The sequence below is a fragment of the Elephas maximus genome, chromosome 18, assembly GCF_024166365.1.
Source record: "Elephas maximus indicus isolate mEleMax1 chromosome 18, mEleMax1 primary haplotype, whole genome shotgun sequence".
Taxonomy (NCBI): Eukaryota; Metazoa; Chordata; class Mammalia; order Proboscidea; family Elephantidae; genus Elephas; species Elephas maximus.
The window spans coordinates 80,914,315-80,941,999 of record NC_064836.1 but is presented as its reverse complement, the minus strand read 5'-3'; the positions used below and the strand labels follow the sequence as shown (position 1 = coordinate 80,941,999).

Below are 27,685 nucleotides of genomic sequence, written 5' to 3'. Positions count from 1 at the left end.
ACCCTGTGGGGCAGTTCTACTCTGTCCTATAGGGCCACTATAAGTTGGAATCGAGTTGATGGCAATGTTTTTGGTTTTTAGGGGATAAGTCTAACAAAAGATATGTTAGGACTCTACTCTGACATTAGAAAGCATTGAGAAAATAATAGACCTAAGTAAATGGAGGGATCTACCAATTTCATGAATTGTAAGAGTTGGCAATATTAGGCTATTCAAAATCATGGCATGTTTTTGTTTTGTTTTGGTATGTGGAATTTGGAAAGCTGATTACAAAATTTATGTGGCTATGCAAAGGCCCAAGAATAACCAAGGCTGTCCTGAAGAACATGAACAAAGTTGGAGTCCTGATATTACCAGATATCAAGACTTAATGTAAAACTGTCATAATTAACACAGTGCAGTATTGTCATAAGGATAGATAGCTAGACCAGTAGAACAGAATAGGGTCCAGAACCACGCTCATAGCATATAGTTGTCCTGATTGATAACAATACATTCTTGAAAGGATGTTCATTTCAGTATATGGCATGGGTCGACTGGATATCCATCCAGGAAAAAAACCTAAATTTTGACCCCCTACGTCACACCTATAGGGTCGTCGCTAGGAGTCGGAATCGACTCGATGACACTGGGTTCTGGGTACATCACACCAAGTGTAAAGGTCAATTATAGACAAATTGCATGTCTGAATGTGAAAGGTGAAACACTGAAGCTTCTAGAAGAATCACCTAGAATAGCTTCATGACCTAGCAGGAGACAGGTTTCCTTAAGAAAAACACTTAGCTTAAAGGAAAAAGATTGAAAAATCGGGCTACGTTAAAATTAAAAACTTCTGTTCATAAAAAGACCTCCAGTAGAAGTAAAAAGGCAACTCAGAGTGGGAAGAGGTATCCACAATACATATTTTCAACAAAGGACTCCTATCCGAAATACATGTATTAAAACAACAACATATGAAATACGTGTATTAAAACAACAACATACGTATATGTAAATCCAAAAAAAAGGCTGATAGCCCAATAGATACCTGAGCAAACAACTTGAATTGGCTGATAAACATAAAATTGTTGCTCAACTTCGTTAATCGTTGGGGAAATGTAAATTTAAACAGTAAGCAATACCACTACACAGCCACTAAAACAAAACAAAAACAAACCACACAATTGTGCCTCGTGGAGACTCCATGTGTGTCAGCATAGAATTGTGCTCCGTAGATTTTAACGACTGATTTCTCAGAAGTAGATGGGTAAGCCTTTCTTCCAAGGTGCTTCTGTGTCAATTCGAAGCCCCAACCTTTTGGCTAGCATCCAAGTGCATTGACTGATTTCCTCACCCAGGGACTCCCACCAGATTGTTAAAAACATATGGGAAATATTAATCATAGATGAGAATGTGGTGCACCCATCACTCTCATACAGTACGATGGGACTGAAAATTGCTACAAGTACTGAGGAAAATTGGCTATATCTACTAACGCTGAACATATGCGTACGCTATGGCCCCGCAATTCCACTCTTAGGTGTTTGCCCCTAAGAAATGTATACATATGTTCACTAAAAAACATGTACAGAACGTAGCCATATGGCTTCTCATAGCCAAGAACTGGAAACAACCCAAATGTCCATCAACAACAGAATGGGTAAATAAGCCCTGGTGTATTGGAACACCATACAGCAATGAGTATGACTGAGCCTCACCGACGTAATGACACCACACAGCAATGAGTATGACTGAGCCTCACCGACGTAGTGACACCACACAGCAATGAGTGTGACTGAGCCTCACCGACGTAATGACACCACACAGCAATGAGTGTGAATGAGCCTCACCGACGTAATGACACCAGACAGCAATGAGTATGACTGAGCCTCACCGACGTAATGACACCACACAGCAATGAGTGTGAATGAGCCTCACCGACGTAATGACACCACACAGCAATGAGTGTGAATGAGCCTCACCGACGTAATGACACCACACAGCAATGAGTGTGACTGAGCCTCACCGACGTAATGACACCACACAGCAATGAGTTTGACTGGGCCTCACCGACGTAATGACACCGCACAGCAATGAGTGTGACTGAGCCTCACCGACGTAATGACACCGCACAGCAATGAGTGTGACTGAGCCTCACCGACGTAATGACACCGCACAGCAATGAGTGTGAATGAGCCTCACCGACGTAATGACACCGCACAGCAATGAGTGTGACTGAGCCTCACCGACGTAATGACACCGCACAGCAATGAGTGTGACTGAGCCTCACCGACGTAATGACACCGCACAGCAATGAGTGTGAATGAGCCTCACCGACGTAATGACACCACACAGCAATGAGTATGAATGAGCCTCACCGACGTAATGGTAAGAAGCAAAAGACGGGAGACCTAAGAGTGTGTACTGGGATTTTGTTTATATAAAATTCCATGTGGGTTTCTTTGTATAAATTGGCAGGATGATTCAAAAATTATGTGGAAATGCAGAGGTCTGAGAACAACAAAGACAAAATCAATCTGCGGTATCAGAAGTCTGGTGGGGTGGTGCAGTTGGGGTGTTGTCTGGAAGGGACCACGAGTCCCTGGACTAGCAGTGGAGTTCTCTTTCTGAGCTGGTTGCCAGTTACACAGGGGTGTTCTCTTTGAAAATCCATCTAGCTTTGCACTGATGATTGATCTGTTTATTTTTCCTGTTTATGTTGTACTTCACTTAAAAGTGTACACGAGGAAGTATATATATATTTGCTTATGTATGAATCATGCTTCTCTGATAAGATATACAAGAAGCTGGCAGCATAACTTGCCTCAGGGGAGACCGACAGAGAGCTAGAGTACAGGGTAGTACCTTTTACTTTGGAACCCAGCACATGTGTTGGCTTTTCAAACACAAGTAATACAATTTATATCTAAAAATCAGATCAAGATTGTTTATCATTTTTTTACAATAAATGTTAGTGTATTGAATTCTATTAAAATCAGGTACTATCTCAATTATATGTGATTAACCCAAAACAGTGGATAGAGAGGGGTAGAAAAAAAGTAGATAAAGAAAATTCTAACAAAATGATAATTTGGTAATACGTGAAATAAGGCGGAATTTAACTTAACGTGAGCTAATGCACAGGTTGCCATGGGATGCCCTTTAATAGTGGAAGGCCCAGTTTTGAAGTGGAGAAGAAATGGAGCAGAAGGGGGTCATCACGGGCCATGATGCCAGCAGCGTGCTAACTTAGCATGCAGGTAGCCATCTTGAACCCTGTAAAGCTTTGGGAAGCCACTCTGGAATCTTACCCTAAAGTGTTTTAGAGTAGCAATTCTTTAATCTTAGGATAACTAATTTTATTTTTTAAGTTTTTTCACCTTAAAAACACATGGTGGTTAAAAAGACAAAAGGACTGCAGAAGGAGTACATTAGTTGAAGCTGCCCTCCCCCTCTGGCTCTCACAGTCATGCTTGACAGAGGTTGTTGTCGTTGGGTGCTGTCGATTCGGTTCCAACGCATAGCCACCCTACAGGATAGATTAGAACTGCTTCGTAAGGTTTCCTGAGCTAAAATCTTTATGGGAACAGATCACCAGGTCTTTTCTTCAGAAGAGCAGCTGGTAGGTTCAAACTGACCTTTCTGTTAGCAGCCGAGTGCTTAACCATTGTGCCACTAGGACTCCTTTCATTAGAGGTAATTGCCACTAAAAAATTCCTTTGTAACTTCTGTAACCTCATCACACATTTGAAAAATAATACTGAAAAAAGATTAGAAGCTGTTTTTAATATTTGTTTTTGAGTATTAAAAAAATTGCCATTTTCAGCTTCATCGCTTGATTGCTTTATGCATTAAAGTCCAATGAAATTGATATTTAATGAAGACTTTGTATTGCACAGGTTTTAGAATTACTTCTTGCCTTCTGTTCAGTGACTCAGCTGCGCCACGTACTCACCCAGATGATATTTGAACAATCTCCGTCTGGCAACACCATTCTGGGAAGCCGTTCTAAATGTTTAGAACCTACTGTGGCTTTGCTTCGTTGGTCAAGCCAACCTTTGGACACATCAGAAAATTGTTCTGTTTTAGCATTGGAGTTGTTCAAGGAAATATTTGAGGTAGGAGGATGATTGACAAATTGATTTTTCCCCTTTGAATTAACAGTTTTTAACAGTTTTTTTTTTTCCCAGAAATGTTTATAGTAAACTTCTAGTCATTCATTTGCTTTAGGAAAACAGAAGTGACATGACTTGCAATCATTCAGCTGCTAAATCTCTTTTTTCTGCCATATTTTAGTGTTTTCCTCTTTTTTACAGAAAAAAAAAAAAAAAGAGTAGCTTGTATATACTCACTCCAGTGTAGTAAATACAAGTATTAGCTAAGATTAGTATGTTTGGGTGTTTGGTGACTACCCCTGTAGGACGGTGCCGTAGTCACATTGTCTTGCTCCGTCTCAGTGGATGTTCTCAACTGTCTTCACATAGCTGTTGAACGGATAGGTATAAGGACATTGGATTCAGTCAGTGAAATGGAATGGAGCAAATATATTTATGAGTGATTGTGTTTGTTGAGGATTATGCACGCATCATTCTTTATATTTTATGTTGGTCTGGACTCTTAATCAGTTTTGCGATTCTTGATGGTAATTGTTCATGGTTGTAAAGTACTAAGACCAACATTGTTATTTAATTATTGTGATTATATTTAGCAAATTCAGGATATTACTTTTCAGTAAATACTTCTAATTTAGAATAATATAAAAACCACAGGCATAAAAAAAATAGTCCATTTAAAAAGGTCTTATAGAACAATAAAGCCTTATTGTTCCATTTGAGGAAAAAGTCATCATGTCCTTGAGACTGAATGAAAAGATAGATTTTAAATAGGAATTTTTAAATAGGAGATAGGAAATATTAAGTAATTCTAAGAAATTGAAAGAGAATGTTGCAGCTCAGTGAGGACTTCCTGCATTCTATTTTACATCTTTATTTTTCATCATTGGTGGTGCTTCATTCTCCAGGATGTCATAGATGCTGCTAACTGTTCCTCAGCTGATCGGTTTGTGACCCTTCTGCTGCCTACGATCATGGATCAACTTCAGTTTACAGGACAAAATCTAGATGAGCCCTTATTAAGAAAGAAATGTGAAAGGATGGTCAAGGCCATTGAAGTTTTGTTAAATATCCTTTTCTGTCGTAAACATGGAAACTATACATAACCACTCATTTCTCCCTAATATTGATTGCATTTACTCAGCTTGTTTCTATTCTCAATGAAATCTTCAAAAAAGTTTTCTAGACTTTTCTCCTTGTTTTTCTGTGTAAAACTGTTACGCTAAAATGCACTTTAAGACATAGTTTTTAAAGTTGGCTTGTACATTTTTACCAGAAGTTGGGATTAGAAGATACGTCCTAAAATGATTGTTTTATCCCTCCTTGTTAATCCGTCTTCTGTTTTTGATGCTAATTGCTGCCCCTGGATGATGTGTGGTGCCATTCTTTGGTGGACTATATTAGAAAATAAGGAAATAGTGGTAGAGTTATTGTTTTAGCCCAGTTTTTTGTTGCTTTGTGTTTTTAAAATGAACATCAACCTCCATAAATGTTTTAATATGACATCACACTTGATTATAAAAAAGACAAATACATCAAGACAAATTAACTCATTTCAGAAAAAGAAAACCTTGAGTACAATTAATGTTGCTGATTAAGTTGTATACAGTGATTCTCTTGAGTCTTTCTTGGTGTTAATTTTATGTTTTTAGATCAACTGATTCTAAGTTGCTAGGAAGTCAAGTCTGAGTTCTTTTACTATTTCATTACTGTTTTTTTGTGAGCAATGAGCCTCCATATCTCTTAAATTTACCTAGATTTTCTTGTATCTCTGAAGAAGAATTTGCTAAGCTTTGTCCGTCCTTGAGCAAATGCCACCTCTGTTTAATCTTCCCTCTGAGCTCCTGCTATGCCTTTATAGCAGTGGATCTCAACTGGCTGAGAATCACCTGGGAAACGTGTTTTAAATATTTACATCAGATCCTTACTTCCAGAGAATCTAATCTAATTGGAGTGATGTGAAACCCTAGTGGTGGGTGTGTGGGGTGGGGGAGAGAGAGTGAGTGAGTGAGTGAGTGAGTGAGTGAGTGAGTGAGTGAGTGAGTGAGTGAGTGAGTGAGTGTGTTTAACGTACCCAGCTGATGGCTGTAGGGATTTGTGATTACTCTCCTGACCTTGCTATTTGTAATGAATGTATTCAAGCAGTCTGTCATTGAATGGTACCATAATTTGATCCCTTTCTAATGATAGATACTCAAATTATAATATACCAAATATGAAAAATAACTTCCTTTAACTTATTGAACCATTATGATCTACACAAAATTACCATCTAGTGGAAAACACCCATCATGCTTTATCTTTGAGTCAGAAGTGTTCGGTGCTAGTCCATCTGTGTTATTTACCAGTCACGTAAATATCCTGAGCATCAGTTTCCTAATCTGTCATTGAGCTAATGTAACACTAATCACACAGGATTGCAATGATGAGATAATTTGTATGAAATCATCCTAAATGCTATAAAATCAACCTCTTGCCGTTGAGTTGATTCTGCCTCATGGTAACCCTGTGTGTGTCAGGGTAAAGCTGTGCTGCTTAGATTGCAATGACTAATTCTCCCGAGGTACCCCTAGGTGTACTTGAACCGCCAACCTTTTGGTTAGCAGCTGAGCGCCTTAACATTCGTTTGCACCACACAGGAACCCCAGATACTGTAAAGTGCTATAGAGAGAGAAAGAATGTTTTGTTTGTGTTCCTTAACAAAACCTACCTCTGTGTGGAGACGATACTCTCAAAATGCACCTTGCAAAAGTTGTGACGACTACCAAATGCACCACTCTGATAGAACAACAGTTTACGTATGGCAAGATCGACCTGGGGTTTGGAACAAAGGTAGCAGATTCTGAATTGTGGTAAGCATATTCAACCCAGGTGGCAAAATGGTAAAGACAAATTTACTAAAAATCAAAAGATGGGGTTTTATGGCAGTGATTTTCATCCCTTTTGGAGAATCACACTTGGGTATGTTCTGTCAACTCAAGGCATAGCAGAGAATTAAAAATATTTTCATGATGAATTTATTTTTTTAATTCATAGATCTTATATATCTCTGAAGAAAGGTATTAACACCTGTGGTTTATTTTTTATTGTTTAGGTTGATTTTGTTTTAATTAATTGTGATTGTCTAAGAGTTTTATATACTCCTGAACATTTTTTTTTCTGGAACTCCTTTTTGAGATTTTTACATTTAATTTTACATTTTTAAATAATAAAAAAAAAAGTTTTTGCTACAGGGAAATAATTCACTGCTGAAAGTTTCATATTGACAGAGACAATTCTTCTTAATGATTGAAGGTGGATTTTCACTGATAGTAATGAGATACTGTTTTATCCCCTTAAAACCTCATGAATTAAGTCCATTTGACAAATCTTATTGAAAGACTGCTAAATGCAAGACTCTGATTTGTTCAAAATTCCATAAGTGTCATAATTGTCAGTGATTGTGTTACTGAATGCAGGTTCTTGTCCTGTCCTATTAGCCGAGCGAAATAACTTGGACATACACCACCGATTGCAAGGGAAACAAAGTGGGAATTCATTGTTTGCTCAAACAAGGAGCAGTGTGGGCCCTAACAGCCAAATGACCAGGAGCTCACCACCCCAGAGGAGGTGGGAGCTTTTCTGTCCTTGAGTCCCCAGAGGGCAGGGATTGGCGCCGGAAATCACAACCCCCCGAGCCCTCCCATGCCCATATTTGGAGAGCCGGGTGCTGAGTCTTGTTGCAAAGCAAGTCCGCATTGTGGGACTTCTCATTTTGCAAAGGGACTTGGGTACTGCAGTGTTCTGGAGAATATGTTCCCCTCCGATGCTCAGGTCCAGGGTCAAGTAAGGGCACGGTTCCTTAGCTCCTGCACATGCGTCAAGATGCTGGCCCATGCATACGCAGGGTTCTGACACAGAATTCACACCATGGTGTGGTTGGGCCAAACCGCAGTTAGAGACCTTGGCTTGGTGGGCTGCAAGTGGAAGCGGGCAGGGGGAACCGCTGTGGAGACTTCAGTCGCGTCCAAGAACAAGGTGATCTCTTTACTTTTTTATACTTTTCAGCTACAAAGTTGAGAACACAGCCTAGTATAATTCTTGCAGCGCATATTGGGTGTTCAGCAAATCTGTATGCCTAAAGTTACCCTCTAGTGTTGACACTCCAGTGACAAAGCGAAGAATTAAATAAGAATTAAATTGCTGACACTGCTACCAATTTTGAAGCCGAAAGTTGAACAAGAAACACTGACTGAACTTGAATTATTAACGCTGATGTATCGTCTTTGGGTCTTGGATTAAAAGGATGTTGATCCTCTGTGATATTTTTACTTCTCAACAGGAATAATACTTCACCTTCTTGAGGTTTGAAAGCAAACAAGTGTTAGCTTTTTGTTTTCTTTACAACTATGAAGGGAAATAAGCTCTAAGCAGTTTCTGAGTTGTCTAATTTAACTACAACTTATTTTTAAAGCAAACTCGCTGCTGATGTAATTTTGAAAACTCTTGATTTGATGAATAAACTTAAGCAGCTGGTCGCTGGTCTGGAAGTAAGCTTTTACAAAATCCTTCAGGTGAGTTTAAACCCTTCAAACCTTGAAGTACATTCATATGTAAAGGCTTCCTAAAGTAAAGCTTTCTGTTTTAATATTACCTATCTTTTGAAGATGTTTTTCTTAGAATTGGCCATCAGAAGAAAGTTCAAAATTGTTAAGAGTCTTAAGTACTTATAGTATTCTCACTACACAGTTATTTTACATAATTTGACAGAAACTGAACGTAAGTGCTCCTGAGTCCAATGCTCAGAGTGTTCGTTAGAGTGCTGCATCCTCAGCCTTTTCTTCCTTGTGTCCTACATGCAAGGTTCTTCTGTTTCTCTTGGCATTTGGAGGGGTGGTGGGGGGGTGCATGTATTTTGGGGGTTTCCTGTTTGGTCGTGGTCGTGGTTCTAAGGGAACAGAGAGACTTCCGGAAGAAAAAGACTTGATTATGACTGATAATAAGATTAGTGGGGACGTGCAGAGAGTAGCTAACCAATTTCAGTGATAGTGGTCGCTCACTAAGAGCGCTAGATATCTACCTTGATACTCACAGCACCTGGCTTGTTACAGGTATCTAGCAAGCATGTGTGATTCATTTACTACACTTTGGAATCCAACAGAGATGGCTCTACAGTATGTGTAGTCGGGGTAGAAGCCAACACTAAAACCTTAGGCATGCTTGCGTGTTTTGAGAGCGTAATGCGTAAGATGCTGGGTTCAGGTGTCAGCGCCACCACTTGTTAGCCAGTGTGTCCTTGAGCCGGTTATTTCACCTCGCTGAGCTGCTGTTTCCCTGGCTGTAAAGTGGAGTAATAATTCTGTTCCCTGGGAGGAGTTAGGAAGGGTTACCGTGGAAGGTTATGAAAATAAATGCCAGATGTTAGCATAGTTCTTTGCAGTTGGGTTATACTTGAGTGCTTCCATGACACTCAGCATTTAAAAATGGTGGTAATTATACAGGACTTGTATTTTAATATTTTCTTCGCTAATAACTTGATAATGTATGTTTTTTAAAAATTGGGTTAAACTGATTTTGTGTGAGTTCTTAGGAGATGCTTTTCATAATAGATAATTTGGGGGCCGCAGTGCTAACGTATTTACTGACATGAAGGACTCATACTTCAAGTATGATTGTTTCAGTCAGTACGTTTAGTTTGAGATGATTTGGATTTTGCTTTTATTTTATGGCTTTAATTTTGAAATGATTAAGCCATTTTTAACTTTTTCTTCTTTTAAATGATAGCTAGAAAAATAGTTCAAAAATTAGTTGTGGATGGGCTTTTAAATTTATCAGAATAAGATGATTTTCAAAGGCACAATTGAAAAGATTCAAAAGGTTTGCTAGAACTTCTTTAAGCTGGCATTCACAATGATTGTGTGACAGTGTACACAGCCGTAGCAGGGCAAAGACTAATAATACATTGAAGCCCCAGATAAAGACACATTGGGGTTTGCCTGGAATTACTTTATGATTTAGCACCGCTTGCTCATCACACCCTTAAAGGCCTGGCATTGTTTATTCTTTCCCTTTTGCAAGATAACCTGCTTCTTACCTTTTGTTTTCTGATTTGTTTAGGATTCACGTTTGATTACTCCTTTGGCTTTTGCTTTAACATCAGATAATAGAGAACAAGTACAGTCTGGACTGGGAATATTATTGGAAGCTGCTCCACTCCCAGATTTTCCTGCTTTGGCGTGAGTTGGAATCCTTTGCAGTGTACCTCTTGTGGTACTGGAATAGCCTGCTGTGTCTCTTTGGCAGCCCTCCATGCAGATAAATTAGCAAATAGAGTTGGATGTTTCACACTCTAATAGTCGATAATCTTTCAAATCATTTTTAAAAAGACAAGCTTTTGACTCTAACTGTAAAGTCCTGGCATATTCTCAGGCAGGGAAAAGCTAGCCCAGGTGCTTCACTGTATTATCGAAGCACTGTCCCTCTCGGACTCTCACCACCTATGTGTTTGGATGCTCTAACTCACATCCTATCACTGGACTTGGTCTGTAGAAAGAGTTTCTCCCAATTATTTAAGTGAAAAGTAAACTTCCCTCTCATTGACCAGAACCTGGGTCACATGCCAAGGAGAGAGATCTACTAGGAGAACTACATGGGTGGAAAGTTCGGATGGGGTAAGGGAGAATTTCCGTAAAGAAAAATGGGTGCTTTTATCTCAAAATGAAATTGATGCTGGCAAGGCAAAACTGTCACTGTACTCATTAATTTCAAATAATAAAAGAATATTTGAAATTGTGTCTCAAAAATTTCAGGTTTTCAGGGCTGTCTCTAAAATTTGGCAAAATGTCTGCTAGGGGATCTACTTTAATGAATTTTAAAAATTAAGTAGTTTATATAAATGAGCCTGTAAAAGTGGTTTGAATAACCTACTGAAGCATTTGGTGAGAATAAGTAAGACATCCTGTCTGCCAGGGTCGGCAAACTATAGCCCACAGATAGGTCATCTGTTTTTGTAAATAAAGTTTTATCAGTACACAGCCACATGTATTTTCATATTTTCTGTGTTGTCCCTGGCTGCTTTCACACTACAGCAGCAGAGTTGATTAGATACAACAGAGACTGTATGGGCCCTCAAGCCTAAAATAGTTATTATCTGGTCTTTGAAGGAAAAGGTTGCTAGCCCCTACAGAATGCTATTAACTGACCTAGCAAACGTTTTTTCAGAATAATATGTTGTTGCTGTTAGGTGCCATCGAGTTGGTTCCAACTCATAGCAACCCTGTGTACAACAGAATGAAACACTCCCTGGTCCTGCACCATCCTCACACACAATCGTTGTTTCGCTTGAGCCTATTGTTGCAGTCGCTGTGTCAATCCATCTCGTTGAGGGTCTTCCTCGTTTTCAGTGGCCCTCTGCTCTACCAATCATGAGTTCCTTCTCCAGGGACTGATCCCTCCTAATAACATGTCCAAAGTATGTGAGACGTCGTCTTGCCATCCTTGCTTCTAAGGAGCATTCTGGTTGTACTTCTTCCAAGGCAGATTTGTTCATTCTTTTGGCAGTCCATGGTATATTCAGTATTCTTGGCCAACACCATAATTCAAAGGTGTCAGTTCTTCAGTCTTCCTTATTCATCGTCCAGCTTTCACATGCATATGAAGCAACTGAAAATACCACGGCTTGGGTCAGCTGCACCTTAGTCTTCAAAGTAACATCTTTGCTTTTCAACACTTTAAAGAGATCTCTTGCAGCAGATTTGCCCAGTGTAGTGTGTCTTTTGATTTCTTGACTGCTGCTTCCATGGGTGTTGATTGTGGAGCCAAGTAAAATGAAATCCTTGACAACTTCAATCTTTTCTCCATTTGCCATGATGTTGTTCATTGGTCCAGTTGCGAGGATTTTTGTTTTCTTTATGTTGAGATGCAATCCATACTGAAGGCTGTGATCTTTGATCTTCATCAGTAAGTGTTTCAAGTCCTCTTCACTTTCAGCAAGTAAGGTTGTGTCACCTGCATAACACAGGTTGTTAATGAGTCTTCCTCCAATCCTGATGCCCTGTTCTTCATATAGTCCAGCTTCTTGGATTATTTGCTCAGCATACAGATTGAATAAGTGTAGTAAATGGATACAACCCTGACAGACAACTTTCCTGACTTTAGACCTGACTTTGAATGGAATAATATAGGTGGTCATAAGTCAAAAGTTGAAGAACTGTGGAATGTTTGGCCACATATTCAAACTTCCTTTTGTTTTGTAATACTTCTTTTTAAATAAATAATAGGCAAACAGGAAGCTTCTCTTTATTTTACAAGATAGAAGTGGTCACTGAAGCTGCTTCATTTTTTAGTGGCTTGCTTGCTTCAAGTGTGGTAATCTGATGTATGAAGCAAAACCCAGAAGCTTCAGAGTGGGAAGCTCCTGCCTCACTGGAAATGGGAATCTCATCCTCTGTGTGTGAGACCCTCCCAGCATTTTCACTGTGCTTTGGTTTTCCTCGTTTTACTTTTCTTGTAAATAATTTTCCTTGAGCACTAACTTACATGCCTATTTATGCTTACCATTTTATTTAATGCCCTTATTTGACGTTATCTTAGTTTAAAAAGGTGAATTTATATGTTGAGTTAGGTAGATGGATGGGTAAGTAGGTTTTTTTTTTAATTACTGTTGAAACACTTAGCGAACATGTAATGTGTGCCAGCTATGTGTCAGGCCCTCGTCTAGGCAGTTTGGATATTGCAGGAAATAAGACTAGATGCCTTCTGTCATGAGGTATACATTCTAGTTGAGAGATAAACAAAGAGTTTCCTATTGTACATGTCTCTGTGGGGAGGGCTGGTTAGTATTTACATTATGTGGGGGATTAGTGAAGGCCTGTCTGAGGAGGTGAATTTGAACTGAGAAGGAACGGCCCTGTGCAGACCTGGTGAGAAGAATGTTCCAGATAAAGGAACAGCACATACAAGGCCCTGAAGCAGGAGTTTTAAAGGGCAGAATGCAGGTCCGATTGGTTAGAGCACACCCAGTGAGCAGGGGCAGGGGGAAGGATATAGAAAGGCCAGGTAGTATTGCCCATGGTAAGACAGGTGCTCTGACCAGTAACTTTGTACTGTATTTTTAGAAATAGTCCACACTCACAAACGTTCTTCAGTGCCTCCAAGAGGTGGGGTTTCTGAAAATGGTTGTGGTTGAAAATGGGGTGAGTCCTCCTGCAGATTTAAGATATTTCCTAAAACCTTGCTTCATCGTGGTCTCCAAGAAGATTACTTAAAGAGTATTTGAACACTTCTTTAAAAAAAAAAAAAAAAGGGGGGTGGGGAAGGTGCCCTGGTGGCACAGTGGTTAAGAGCTCGGCTGCTAACCAAAAAGTCAGCAGTTCGAACCTACCAGCTGCTCCTCGGAAACCCCTTGGGGCAGTTCTGCTCTGTCTTGTAGGGTCATTATGAGTTGGTATCGACTTGGCAGCAACAGATTTTTTGGTTTTGGTATTCTAAAAAAAAGACCCATTCTAAAAGATTCCTGCATTCTGCACTAACTCTTGCTTTATTTTTATCTGATTATTTCTTTCTCCTTTTTGATCCTGCCATTCAGACTTGGAGAAAGTATAGCAGCAAACAATGCCTATAGACAACAGGAAGCAGACCGTATGCCCAGAAGAGCGCCTTTGCAGTCATTAAACCACAGCTTCCCAGCGTCAGTGAAGTGTTTAACTCCTCCCCTTTTGAAGGATAATGTTCCTGGATTGAACATTGAGGAATTAATAGAGAAGCTTCAGTCTGGAGTGGTGGTGAGTGATAAATGATAATTATAAATAGGGTTAAAGTGGTACATACCAGCCAAATGACAACCCTGGTTATAACATTTATTTAAACAGCTTTAGATGCATATTCCATCACTGAAATCTTAACCTTTTTAGGTTTATTTTAGAATATAAAAGTAACAATTTTCTGGAAAGTTTGGGAAGAAAGGAAGACTCAGTCATAAAATTCCGACATTTTAACACATTTGCCGTTCTTTTCCTAATTGCCCCACACCCCACAGCTTAAGAAATACTTTTAAAATTCCCACGAGCGTATCAAATCTTACCTCGAAATTGTTCTGCAATGTCCGGGTTAGTGACTGCTTCTGACCCACCCAATATGGCATTAATTGTTTTATTTTGTTATTCATTAAATTTTAATTATTTAGATTCATGGTAGGCATTTATTTGTTATTTATTTGTCTAATGTTGAAGTTTTCTGACCTTTGAACTCTGTTATATTAAAACCTAGGTAAAGGATCAGATTAACGACGTGAGGATTTCGGACATAATGGATATATATGAGATGAAATTGTCCACTTTAGCCGTGAGTGCTAACTTATTTAATTATGTGTAACAATTAAACTTCAATAAATGTTTTTTCTGTAATTGCTAACGGTCAGTGGTATATTTTCTTATAGTCCAAAGAAAGCAGGCTACAAGATCTCTTGGAAGCAAAAGCTCTAGCCCTTGCACAAGCCGATAGACTGATTGCTCAGTATCGCTGTCAAAGAACTCAAGCAGAGACTGAGGTATGTACGACATTAAAACATGCCTGATTAGTAGAAAAATAAATAATGAAGTAAAACATGTACCCAAAAAATCAAACCCATTGCCATCAAGTTGATTCCAACTCATAGCGACCCTGTAGGACTGAGTAGAACTGCCCCACAGGGTTTCCGAGGCTGTAATGCTTACAGAAACAGACTGCCACATCTTTCTCCCATGGAGCATCCAGTGAGCTGGAACTTCCAGCCTTTTGATGAGCAGCTGAGCACTTTAACCACTATGCTACCAGGGCTCCTAAAACATGTACAAAATACTAATTATATGCTTTTTACTCTAACAGAAATTCTTCTCAGCATTTGACACAGGTACTCCCTCTATCTTGAAACTCCCCTTTAATTTTGGTTACGTCATTATTTTCTGATCTTTTTTCTATCCTTTGGATATTCTTCAATATACTTTATGAGCCTCTCTTCTTCCACTAAACTCTTCAGCGTTGAGGTTGCCCAAGATTCTGTTCTGTGCCCTTTTTCCCTTCTTACATGATTCATGGGTTCAACCATTACCAAAATGTTGATGCCCCAGTTTTTTGTCTAGCCCAGATCTTTTGCTAAGCACTAAAAGCCTGTGTACCTCCATTTAGATATGTAGCAAACACTTTCAGCTCAGCGTAATGAGCCCTGAACTCATCACCTCGCCCCTTTTTAAAAATTTCTTTGTTTTGTATTCCACCTGCTGCTGTTAGAGTTGTCCAATAAGAAACCTGGAAACCATGCAGTTTACCTCCCACAATTAATCATTTGCCATGTCTCGTTGCTTCTTCCTCCTCAGTATTCCTCATTTCTGCCTCATCCCTGTTCCCACCGCTGTGCTGTCTGGGTCAGCCCCGTTCCATTTTCCACATGAGTCACAGCAGTCTCCTAGTTGGTCTTCCTACTTCAGTCTAGCACCCTCTTCCCAATCGCCCTCTACACTGCCGCCAAGGTGCTGTCTCCCTTGTGTTTATCCTTCCCCCCAACACACACACACACACACACACACATCTTTCTGAGGCAGTAATCTGATCCTGTCACTCCTGTGCTGAGTATCCTCCATAGTGCTCCCCACTGCTCTCAGAATATAATCTATATTCCTGAGTTTGGAGTACAAGGATCCTAACTACTTGTCAGGCGTCATCTTGCAATGCCACTCGCTCTCTGCAGTCAGCCATATTAGACCAGTTTGCAGTTCCAGAACCTGCCATACACCTGCGTTTACCTGCCTTTGCACTTGCTGTTTCCTCTGTCTGGAGCACTTTTTCCTCTCTTTCTTTGCCTAACTCATATTCCTTCAGATTTCATTTTAAATACCTCCATTTCCCAGAACCTTTCTCTGACCTTTCTCTTCCTGCATATGTGTTTGTTGATCCTTCCTTTAACCATTTGCACTGTGCTTAACTCCATATCACACTTATCCCATATGGAAACTATTATCTCCCTGCCCTCTCCATCATGACGTCAGGGACAGTTTCTGTATAGCCAGGCCTAGTGTAGCGCTCAGTACGTGGTGAGTGCTTTTAGGTTTGGCATTATGCTAAGTAAATAAAAACCAAGATAATAAAGGCATTATATTGTACATTAGGTCCCCGGGCAGTGCAAAGAGTTTGTACTCAACTTTTAACCAAAAGGTTGGCAGTTCAAACCCAGCAGCACTGCAGAAGAAAGGCCTAGCAACCTGCTTCCATAAAAAATTACAGCCAAGAAAACTGTATGCAGCCGTTCTACTCTAATACATGAGGTCGCCATCAGTTGGAGCCAATTTAATGACAATGAGTTTGTTTCCCAGCAGATGCAAATGAATCTAGACAATTGATATCATTTGTAATGAATTATAATAAAGTTTTTCTGGCTTTTGCAAGAGGCATTAAAATCAGTGATAAGTAAAATACCTTTTAAATCCTTTTGGAATAAAGATATTCTAAAAAATATAAATAAATCCTATCGTATTCTTTTTTTCTTATTTTAACATGGGTGCATTATCTTCACAGGTCTGTTGAATTTTTCATAAATTCCAAGAAAGAAAATTAGTGGTATTAAAAACCCCTCTCCTTATAAGCCACATTATTGTATTCTGTGTCTATTAGACACGTCTTGCATTTTATTAAAGAGTGTAGTGTTTTATCAATGTTATTGGAAAGGCTTCTTATAAAAGCATCCCTAAATAATTGGGATTACTGCATTACATTCTATATTATAAAAGCAGAGAAGGGCTTAGGCATTTAACTGGCATGGTAGAATAAGTAGTATTTAGGGTTGGTGGGGAGTTCACTTCTCATTCTGGTTGCTTTTCTGCTTCAATATGTTTCATGTCAGATTGTTTTGTATCAATTGTAGGTCGTTTTCCCTGAATTTTCACACATTCACTTTAAGCATCTGTAATGGAGCTAAGGTCTTATTCTTACCTGAAATGGAATAACTTATGTCTGCAAATTGTGTTTTGACATCTAAACCCAAGGACTCTACCCTTTTAGTTGAGTATTATATGTAAAATTTATAAGCCAAGAGCCACCATCATGTTACAATTATTCATTTATTTCCATTAATCTGCTTATAATGAGAAGGTTGTTATTAGAGCAGTCTATTAAATAAACTATATCAGTATCAGATTTATTAGAAGTAGCTAAGTAGTCAATATATTTGACTAATACAACCTTACATAGCCCAATAGATGCTAGCCTATGAGTTGTTTGGTAAATCTTCTGAATTGTAGAAATGGAGCATATTATGTAAATAATGTTGCAAAAGTCTGTGTTCTTCTGTTTCATTTTAAGGCACGGACACTTGCGAGTATGTTGAGAGAAGTTGAGAGAAAAAATGAAGAGCTTGGTGTGTTGCTGAAGTCACAGCAGGTTGAATCAGAAAGAGCCCAGAGTGATATTGAGCACCTCTTTCAGCATAATAGGAAGTTAGAGTCTGTGGCTGAAGAACATGAAATACTGACAAAGTCTTACATGGAACTTCTTCAGAGGTAAATTAATAAAGTAAAAGTTTCTGTATAAGGTTAGAACCTAGAACGAACCCACACTGTTTCTTTTTTTGTGGCCCTAAAATCTTTTCTGAATCATTTCGTGTGTTCTGATCATATCATAAATTTCAGTAGTGAGCGAGAAACTAAGTCCTAGTGAAATGAAGTATTGATTCCTCAAACGCAGTGTTGAAGTTGGAAACAGAATACAGGTCTGTCTCCTTCTGGGTGACTCTGCTTTTATTTCTTCATATAGTCATTTGGGGCATAAGTTCCACATGATAATTTTTTTTGTCTATTTTATTCACTAACAAATCCGTAGGGTCTAAAACAGGGCTTGATAGTCAGCCCCTCCATACGTATTTGTTGAATGCACTGGATTATAAAAATAAAAGCACTCTGAGGAACTTACTTATTGTTTTAAGATTGGTTAAGATTTGTAAAAAATGTCCCACTGTTAACATGCTATTAATACAAAAAGGTAGAATTTTATTTAGCTTTGCAAGGCCCACAGGCTTAGTTGCCCACCAATTAAAAATGAAGGGCAGAAAATGAATAGCATCTAGAAAACTTGTGACAAGGTGATTTCCAAATAGGACGTTTTCCCTTCTTTTTTTTTCCAAAGTCTGGTTGTTTGAGGCAGCACAAGTAGAATGCATGATTAATACAGGAAGTAGTCTAAGATAAATATGTGATTTCCAGAACCTACTGAGGAATCCCTGGGTGGTACAAATGGTTAAGCACTCAACTACTAGCCAAAATATTGGCAGTTCGAACCCACCCAGAGGCGCCACGAAAGACAGGCTGGCGTCTGCTTCCAAAAGGTCACAGCCTTGAAAACCCTACGGAGCAGTTCTGCTCTGACACACGTGGGGTTGCCATGAGTCGCATTCCACTCAGTTGTGGCTAACAACAGCAGAGCCTACTTATGAAGTAACTTCAAGCCTTGAAGAGCCAGGCGGGTTAACAAGTAAATGAACCTGGTTGGGGAAAGGCCATTTGTAATCATAGAGACTATCTAAAGGCATTCAAATTTTTGAAAATCCTATGTAGGGCAAATAAACACTTCTGCTGGCCAATTTTGGACAGTGCCACCAGTTTTTTATCTTTGTACTTAGTGAAATATAAGGAGTATTTTATGATTGAGATAGTTGAGTTTCAGAGTATCACCTTAGAGTTTCATCTGTGTTATCTTGCAGGTAAAGATGCAGAGCTTTAAAGGGCAAAAGAAATTTAGAATCCCAAACTTCCTAATTACTAGAAATATTTATTCATTGATTTGACATTTTTAATTAAACACATATCATACCCAAGAGGCTAATGAATGATAACATCATTAATTTTTTAAAGCGTTATTCTTTTATAATTGTTTTAATTTCTAGACTTAACTCTAATGATATCTGTACGTATTTTATAGCAAATTATGTAATGCAATATCATCTGTGAAATAAAGCTCTATAAAAATACCTATAAAGATGAGGTTAATACTCCACGTGTTCGCATTTCACGGTAGTGTTTACATCAGTCAGCAAAGACGTATCTTTACAGCCTTTTAGAGTTGATATAATTCTGTGCCCTACAGTATATACAATTTAGTTAGAAGAAATAATAAACACTGTGCTATAAGAGTTTCTCTTCTCCATCATATGTTTTTCTCCTTTAAGATATTCACGTATCTGTTTTCTTTTCAGGAATGAAACTACAGAAAAGAAAAATAAAGATTTACAGATCACATGTGAATCTCTGAATAAACAGATAGAGACAGTGAAAAAGTTGAATGAATCACTCAAGCAACAAAATGAAAAGTAAAAATCTCCAGTTCTTTCTTCTAATTTATTTTGGATTTTTCAAAAACAATAATTCTCTTTCTCTGCAGAACATTGTTTATTAAAAAATACATTTGGCAGAATTTAAGAGTAATTACTGTTCCTGTAAAACTTTTGCTTAAACTACTTGTTGGGGAGAAGTGGCATGGTTCATTGATTTTTTTTTTTTTTTTCTTTTCCCCTACATTTTTTTTATAACCTCAGAACTATTGCCCAATTAACAGAGAAGGAAGAACAAAGAAAAGAAGTACAGAACCTGCTAGTAGACAGAGAGTGTAAACTAGCAAGTAAGTAGCTCCTTATTTGTTAAATTGTTTCTTAACAAATCTTATGTTGAAAGAAAAGCGTGAATGATTTTTATTTTGCTTTTTCATTATTTTCCAGTTCTCTTGTTTTTTTAAACCATAAACCACATCCTAAACAGCTTCTCTTGTCTTGCCACAACATTTCACCAAAGCAGTTTATTTGGGGAGGTCAAATTGAAATTTGGGGCTTATAGGAAGTGATTGCCCTTTATAAAATAATTTTTTTTTTTTAAGAAACACAACAGCAGGTGGCAGTGCTAGGTAACTTTTAGTTTCTAGCTTCTTAATGGTACCAAACCCATCGCCTTCAAGTGGATACTGACTCACAACAACCCTATAGGACAGAGTACAGCTGCCCTTTAGGGTTTCCAAGGAGTGCCTGGTGGATTCAAACTGCCGACCTCTTGGTTAGCAGCTGTAGCTCTTAACCACTACGCCACCAGGATTCTTCCAAAAAAAAAAAAAATGGTAGTAGCTGTGAAATGATTCACAAAAACTTGTTTTTCTAACTAACTTGTCTTGGAGCAGAGATACCTACCTGTATTATTTTTGATTGTTTTCTCTCTCCCTTTCTCTGCTAACCCTTAAACTCTGAGGACTGTCCTTTTCTTCTCTACTGTATGTTATGTTTAGAGTAGAGGAAAAGGGAAACACATGGGGATTTTGCACTTTCTGTTTTATACTTGTATAAATCAAAAAGAAACCTGCTACTATCAAGTTGATTCCGACTCATAGCAACCCTAAAGGACAGAGTGGAACTGCCCCATAGAATTTCCAAGGAGGCCTGCTGGATTTGAACTGCAAACCTTAACCATTATGCCACCAGGATTTCCTAATACTTGCATAGGAGGCGGGTTTCGTAGTGTTTTCTATTCAGTACGTACTGTAAAGTTTATATGTCCAGCAAGATTTTTTGTGATCTGCCTAGACATTTTTTCTCGTATAATAGCTACTAATCCTTTTCAGAGTAATACCAATAAAAGACCTCTGAGATACAGCCAACTGTTTATTTGTTTGCTTTTTAAGACTTGCAACAAAAAGCAGTAGTACAAGAAGAAAAGATTGAAACTTTACAAAAAGAAAAGGAAGATAAGGAAGAAACCATTGACATCCTTAGAAAAGAATTAAGCAGAACAGAACAGATAAGAAAAGAGTTGAGCATTAAGGTAAGAGCCTGTTCAAGTTTTCCTTTGAGGTAAAGTGATGAAGTCTTATTTTATGTGAAGAGTGGACTTGGGCAGCTAATATTCTGTTTCCTTAGTAATTTTGTTTAGAAGATATTAGGATCTCAAAGTGGTTTGACTCATTTATTATGAAATCCCTCTCACAATGTGAAAACCTGTATTTCCTAAAATCATCCAACATATATTAAGTACATACTGTGTGCCAGCACTTAGCTGCTTTCAGGTGGGCAAAGCATACAGCAAGGGGCCCCCAGTTCTTGGTGTCACAAACAGGTAGCTGTATAAAGTATATAGCCTGCGGCGCTTTGCTTATAGGGACGGTAATAATAATAGCTCAGATTTGTTTGGAACTTTATAATTGGCAAAGGAGTCTTAAACATTTGCTTTTTTAATCTTCCTCACTGTAACAAATATTAAATATAAATATTTTCAACTTACAAATGAAGAAACTGAGTCTCCGGTTAAGTTACTTGCTCGAAGTCACACCGTCAATAAATGACAAAATAGACTTAAATATTCTGAATTGAAGTCCCACGGCTCTTTCTACATTATCATCGTTGTGTACCCTGAGTAGTAGCTGTGAATAGTGCTTTCTGACCCATTGACTTACTACCAGGCAGATGAGAACAGACCAGGATTAAACAGCTGTCTGAACTACTACAGAGCATGAGTGAAAGAAAAGGCATAAAATTTAATGGCATATTCAGATTTCCTGGCTCTGTTTTAATTTGATTATTTTCATAGTAATTCTAAGTAGAAGTATGTAGTATTTTCAGCATCATTTCAGCTGCTACGTTGACTGAAAAAGGCAAGTTGAAAGCATCTTCCCAATTTGTATTTTATTGTTTAATGATTATTTATCTTAAACTTTTCATGTAAAAAAGTTGACTAAAATATAATGCATACTTATAATGTGTCTTTTGATGTGGTTATCTTACAAATAAAAGATAAAGACACCTTAAAATCTCTGTGGAGAGAGAGTATGCTAAGTTGTTTTTTTCCCCCTCTTCCCCATCCCTTAGGCTTCCTCCCTAGAAGTTCAAAAGGCCCAATTAGCAAGTCGTTTGGAAGAAAAAGAATCTCTGGTGAAACTTCAACAAGAGGAACTGAACAAACACTCGCACATGATAGCCATGATCCACAGCCTAAGTGGTGGGAAAATAAACCCAGAGACCGTGAATCTCAGTATATAGACATGATGGCGTGTGGAGTCTGTCATCTAATATTTTTCATTTGTTTATTTGTTGTGGGGTAGGGGAGGCAAGGCGCGACTCCAAAACAATAGGAAATTATTATCCAGTGATTAATTTAGTAAAGATCCTGACCTGATACATGTTTTTATTTGCTTTTTTTTAAATAGATATTTTTAAAGTTTTCCTTTCTATTTCTGGCTTCTTCTATTGTGTAAAGCTTTCTTTGGTTCTTACATCAGGATATTCTTATCACGCTGTCATCATGTTTCTGCTTTCCATTCTCTTTTTATCTTATTTATTCTCATTTGTGACTATTTTGATTTTCAAATCAAACTTTCATGATATAACAATGCTAAAGATTCTTAAATTAAAAATACAATTGATAAAAAGAGAAAAGGTACAGTATTGCTAGAGAAGTTTTTCTCTACAGTAGCACTAAAGAAATAGAATAATTTTTATTACGTCATTTAAGATGTATGTCATATGTTCTAAATTTGAAAAAAGATCCAATGAATAGCTATCAGAAGTAATGTAGAATTAAAAAATAGCTGTGTTAAATGATTACATTGTCATATAAAGAACTATGTGATAACTTATAGAATTTTTTATATCCAGTTTTTTTATTCTTTTTAAAATGGTGCATATTGACTCACCATATCACTTCCAATCAATGAATGAATTTCTTATGATTTCCATAAGAATAATTCCAATTCTGTTTTTGCTACATATTTAGAAATTCAGTGTTTGCTGCTAATTCTGATGTGAATTGCATTTAATGTATTATCTTAGAGCTAAATAGTTTTTAATTGGACCATTTTATTTTAAAAGAATAGGTTAAATATCTTTATTCACATATTTCTTGAGTACAAGGGAATTTTTCAGTATTTTTCATTTGAATCAAATGATGTAAGTAGTGTGTTTATGAAAAGTATTCATATCAATATTTTGATATTACCACCATTCATTTTAGCATTTTCTTCTATAGCTGCTTGTTTTTAGTGAGTTTAGAAGCATACTTCTAATTTTTAACCATAGTATTTCTGAATTTATGTTTAGAATATTTGTATACCTTTTGTACAGTTTTGCAAATTTTTAAACATTGTGCAGAGTAAAACGTGTTAAATTGCTGCTTGTTCTGTAGAGGTACATTCTGTTTTCTTTTGAAGCAACATACATTTTCAGTTTAATATGAAAAAAATGTTTAAATGCATGGATATGACCGAAAAACTAAAAGTAGACTTTCATCTTGCCTAGGTTTTGCCTTAGTTTTGTAAAATAAGTGAGTGAATTAATAAAAAGTTCTGGGGAAAATCAAACAATTTAGAAACTCTTGTCAAGACATTGAGCCTAGCCCAGTGCTACCCAGTAGGACTTCTCTGTAGTAATGGAAATACTCTAGATCTGTGCAGTCAGGTATCACAGCTATTAGCCATGTGTGGCTGTTGGGTACTTGCCATGTGGCTAGTGCAACCGAAGAGCTAAATGTTAAATTTTATCTAATTTTAATTAATTTAACATTAAATAGTCACCCTGCTAGTTAATACAGATCTAGCCCATTCTTGCAAGTACGCATTTATTTGAATGTATGTGCCTCTTAGAAACCTCTACAGGCAGAGACTCCATGTATTTCCTGTAGCCTTGTTTTGAATACAGCTATAACTTTCTTCCCGACCTCTTCTTTCTGAAGAGGGAAAAGTGTATGTAAGTTTTGAAGGTGAGTACTATCACTTCTATTTTTCCTATCTTTCTCTCTTGTAGCACCTTTCATATTGTTTTTCCTAATAACCCTAGTATAATGAGTACTTCTATTTTTGCTTTTTGATTTTGTGTGCCTGAGATTAAAGAAAACATAAGCATGCTTGTGTGTATGGTTTTTTCCTTTGATTAAAAAAAAGAAATGTTATTTTAAGGAACTTCGAGCCACCACCACAGTTAGGATTTTACAAATGATTTGTGTGTGTGTCTGTTTTCTAAGGTAAAAACAAAACTTAGTAAATGCACCCGTATACTGGGATTCTTCAGACTCTCAGCAGTTTTACTAGGTAGAGTTTTTCTTCAGTAGACATTAACAGAAGTTGTTTTACCATTTACTCTTAACACTTGAACAGATATTTTCTCTTAAAATGCCTCTTAAAATTTAACCAATTAGAGTTTATACTTACCTGTCTTAATTTAATGGCAGAGCAAAGGAAATACTCATTAAAACTTAATGCTGTATCTTGGGAGAAAATTAGCAAACTAGTACCTTTTTAGTTCTATTGTATGTTATAAATAATAAAGACCAGTTATTTTAATAATGTAACAATAGATTGTCTTGAGTTACAACAGTAAGTTAAATGAAAATGTTTTTGGATTTCAACTTATTCCTGAGGCTCGTGCGTATGTTACGGGTACCTCTGATCAAGATATGTTCTCTAAAAGTCATAGCCATATATTGATGTGATTCTTGCTTTCCTCCTTTCAAACAGGTGTGGAATGCATTTACATTTGTGCCTTTGACTTACATTCTGTTGGGCTAGACATGTCCTGTGCATGACCTGATTTCTCTGCAGGTTATAGGGTCTCTGTCACAGCTACTTAAGTCAGCCATTGTAGCACAGAAGCAGCCATAATAGAGTGTAAATCAATGGGCATGACCGTGTGCCAATAAAACTTGATTTATAAAAATAACCAAAGCTTTCCTATTGGGTGCATAAATATTTATGAATGTTAGATCTTACTTATTAATTAGTTCTTATCCTTAAGAAATGTGCCACTTTAGTAATAATCTTTGTCTTGAGATCTACGTTGAGGTTGCCACTCCAGCCTTTTTATGTTTTTTGTTAGCATGGTATGTCTTTTTATATTGATTTACTTTTAACCTGTGCCTCTACATATAAAATGCATGTTTTATAGACACCATACAGTGGGGTCTTTTTTATTTATGTTGACAGTATACTTCCTTAACTTTCCACTATCCATTTAGACTTACTCTTGTATCACTTAAGATAAAATGTAGAAACCTATGATTGTATAGGTCCATTTCTCCTCTTACCCTTTGTTATTGTTGTCGTATATATTATATCTATATACTTTCCAGTCCAGTCATCAGATTGGTTCCAACTTATGGGGGCCTGATGTGTGTCAGAAGAAAACTGCTCCAAAGGATTTTCAATGGCTGATTTTTAAAAGGTAGATCACGAGGCCTTTTTCACAGGCACCTCTGGGTGGACTTGAACCTCCAGCTTTTCAGTTAGCTGCCAGGTTCGTTAACCATTTAGAATACCAGGGACTCCCTGTTTATGTTACTGATCCCCAAAACTAACTGTTAAAATTTCTTCTTTAAATGGTAATATGGAGATACCTTGGCCTCCAACATCACCAATATATTTACCTATCTGCATGCTATACTACTTACAGAGCAGCTTCTTTAATGTAACATTACTGTTTGCCCTTTGAAATTAATAAGTGATATGTACAGAAATGCTGCAAATCTCCTTTTCCTCTTCTGACTTTTATCCACTGCCTGAATCAGTTATTATTTTGATGGTCGCCAGATGGTTATTTTACTTTTTTATGAGAGGGAACTGAACATTTTTGTAATGTTCTATAATATGCTAGGAATAGCAGTCTAAATTGCATCATTTATTACATGTCATTGACAAAATGAAAATATTCATAATTCTATAATATAGCACATGCTTCTTCATTTTTTGGTACATATTTTCAAAGCCAAGAATTTCAGTATTGCGTTTTGTAGTTTAAGAAAATGAATATTAGGTATGGCAAGTGTATTGAACATTTTTTCAAACTGCAGGGGCCCTTTGGAAATGATTCTCACTACCCAAACCCCATAATTTAAGAATTGCTTATTTAGATCGTGAGATTCCAATACAGGTAGGCCCCAACTTACAGTGTATTCAAGTTACAACTGTCTTTTTTTTTTTTTTTTTTGGTACATCTTATCATTAGTAATATGTGGTACAGACCTATGTTCACAAAGAGGCCAAGTCGATGCCTGGTTTGAAGGCATTTAAGACAGTCATGCTGCTGCTTGGAGGAAATGCTGCTGGATTTAAATTAAAACCCCCTCTTGGTTACCATTCTGAAAACCCCCAAGCAGTGAAAAACATTGACAAGAAGCTGCTGATCTACTACAGGAGTAACTCCAAGACCTGAATGACAACTGTGTGATTCAGAGACTGGTTTTTAAATTGCTTCACCCCAGAAGTGTGTGCCTACTGCCCTGAAAAGAGCATTTCTTTCAAGTTCTGCTGCTACTTGATAATGCCCCAAGACATCCTCCTCACATAGATGATCTAAATCAAGATGTCAAATTGGTATATCTACCTCCCAGTACCACAGCTGTGATTCAGCTTATGGATCAAGGTGCAATCAACACTTTCAAGACATATTACCTATGCGCTACGTTTGCTCAGGCAATAGCTGCAACAGCTGGAGGTACAGTGATACGTGATTTCTGGAAAAATTATAATACTCTCCAGTGTATGCGGAACATTGCATCCTCCGGGGAGAAGTTATGGGAGAATGTATGCAGGAGGATTGGAAAAAATTGCTGAGTTATGTGAACACACTGCAAGCATTTGATCAGGATAATATGATGGGAAAGATCAGTGCCCACATGACAAGAGCCCTGAATTTAGAACTTGTTATCACCAATGGGGAACAGCTCATAGATCATGAAGGAGGGGAATTTACAGATCAGGACTTACTGAATTTTGAAGAGGAAGTGCTGAAGAAGGAAGAAATAATGAGGAAGAAGGAGAGAAGTTGTCAAAAAACTTTATAATGAAAGGATTAGCTGAAGTTATTTCTAAATTAAATCAGGGGCTTCAGTTTGAGAACGAACCAAAAGCTGATCACTTTGGTAAATAAAGTGACAAAGACAAAGCTTGGGTTTATAAAGATACTGATAAGAAAAGGCAATAATAATGAAAGCTAAAAAGAAAAAAATGAGGTATTCGACTTAAAACCGACTTACAATGGAGTCCTCAGAAGGGAACCCTGTCGTAAGTCAGGAGTTACCTGTATTTGCGTGTGTCATCCCTTGGCCTGACTTCCTCCATGATCACCAATAAATATAAAGTGCATGTTGTCCATAATGATAGATTAGTCATTTGGATTAAGAAAATAATTGTACATTTTTTAGCATTCACAGTCAAGATAACAAAAAAATAATTGAACAAAATTAAAAAACAGCCTGTGCTCCCTGTATACCATTTTAACTCAGAACTGAAATCACTCCTGAGGTTCACCTTTGAGCCAGTGATTAGACAGGCCCATAAAACAATAATACATGTAGCTGAACCACGTATATGAGACTAAACAGATGCACCAGTTCAGGGGCAAGGACAAGAAGCCAGGAGGGGACAGGAAAGCTGGACCAATGGAAATGGGAAACCCAAGGTTGAGAGGGGGAGAGTGTTGACACATCATGGGGTTGGCAATGACTGTCACAGGACAACATGTATTAATTGTTTAATGCAGAACTTTTGCTCTGTAAACCTTCATCTAAAGCACAATTTTAAAAAGGTGTATCCTTTAAAAAGGGAGATTTAATTTGATTTTTATAATGTGGATAATG

At 37.6% G+C, this 27,685-nt stretch overlaps 1 protein-coding gene across 2 annotated transcripts in view; it reads left to right on the top strand.

The window, feature by feature from the left end:
* Positions 1-22,989, top strand: part of CIP2A (cellular inhibitor of PP2A) — a 42,626-nt gene extending 19,637 nt beyond the window's left edge. For both annotated transcript variants that reach the window (XM_049857796.1, XM_049857795.1), the window contains 13 exons: positions 3,879-4,097; positions 5,000-5,159; positions 6,802-6,943; positions 8,545-8,644; positions 10,188-10,306; positions 13,657-13,852; positions 14,337-14,411; positions 14,506-14,616; positions 17,400-17,596; positions 19,285-19,398; positions 19,624-19,706; positions 20,751-20,890; positions 21,931-22,989. In XM_049857796.1, coding sequence (XP_049713753.1) covers positions 3,879-4,097; positions 5,000-5,159; positions 6,802-6,943; positions 8,545-8,644; positions 10,188-10,306; positions 13,657-13,852; positions 14,337-14,411; positions 14,506-14,616; positions 17,400-17,596; positions 19,285-19,398; positions 19,624-19,706; positions 20,751-20,890; positions 21,931-22,101 — 1,827 coding nt within the window. In that variant the 3' untranslated portion in view covers positions 22,102-22,989. The remainder of the gene's footprint in view (positions 1-3,878; positions 4,098-4,999; positions 5,160-6,801; positions 6,944-8,544; positions 8,645-10,187; positions 10,307-13,656; positions 13,853-14,336; positions 14,412-14,505; positions 14,617-17,399; positions 17,597-19,284; positions 19,399-19,623; positions 19,707-20,750; positions 20,891-21,930) is intronic.
* The last annotated feature ends 4,696 nt before the right edge of the window (positions 22,990-27,685 follow it).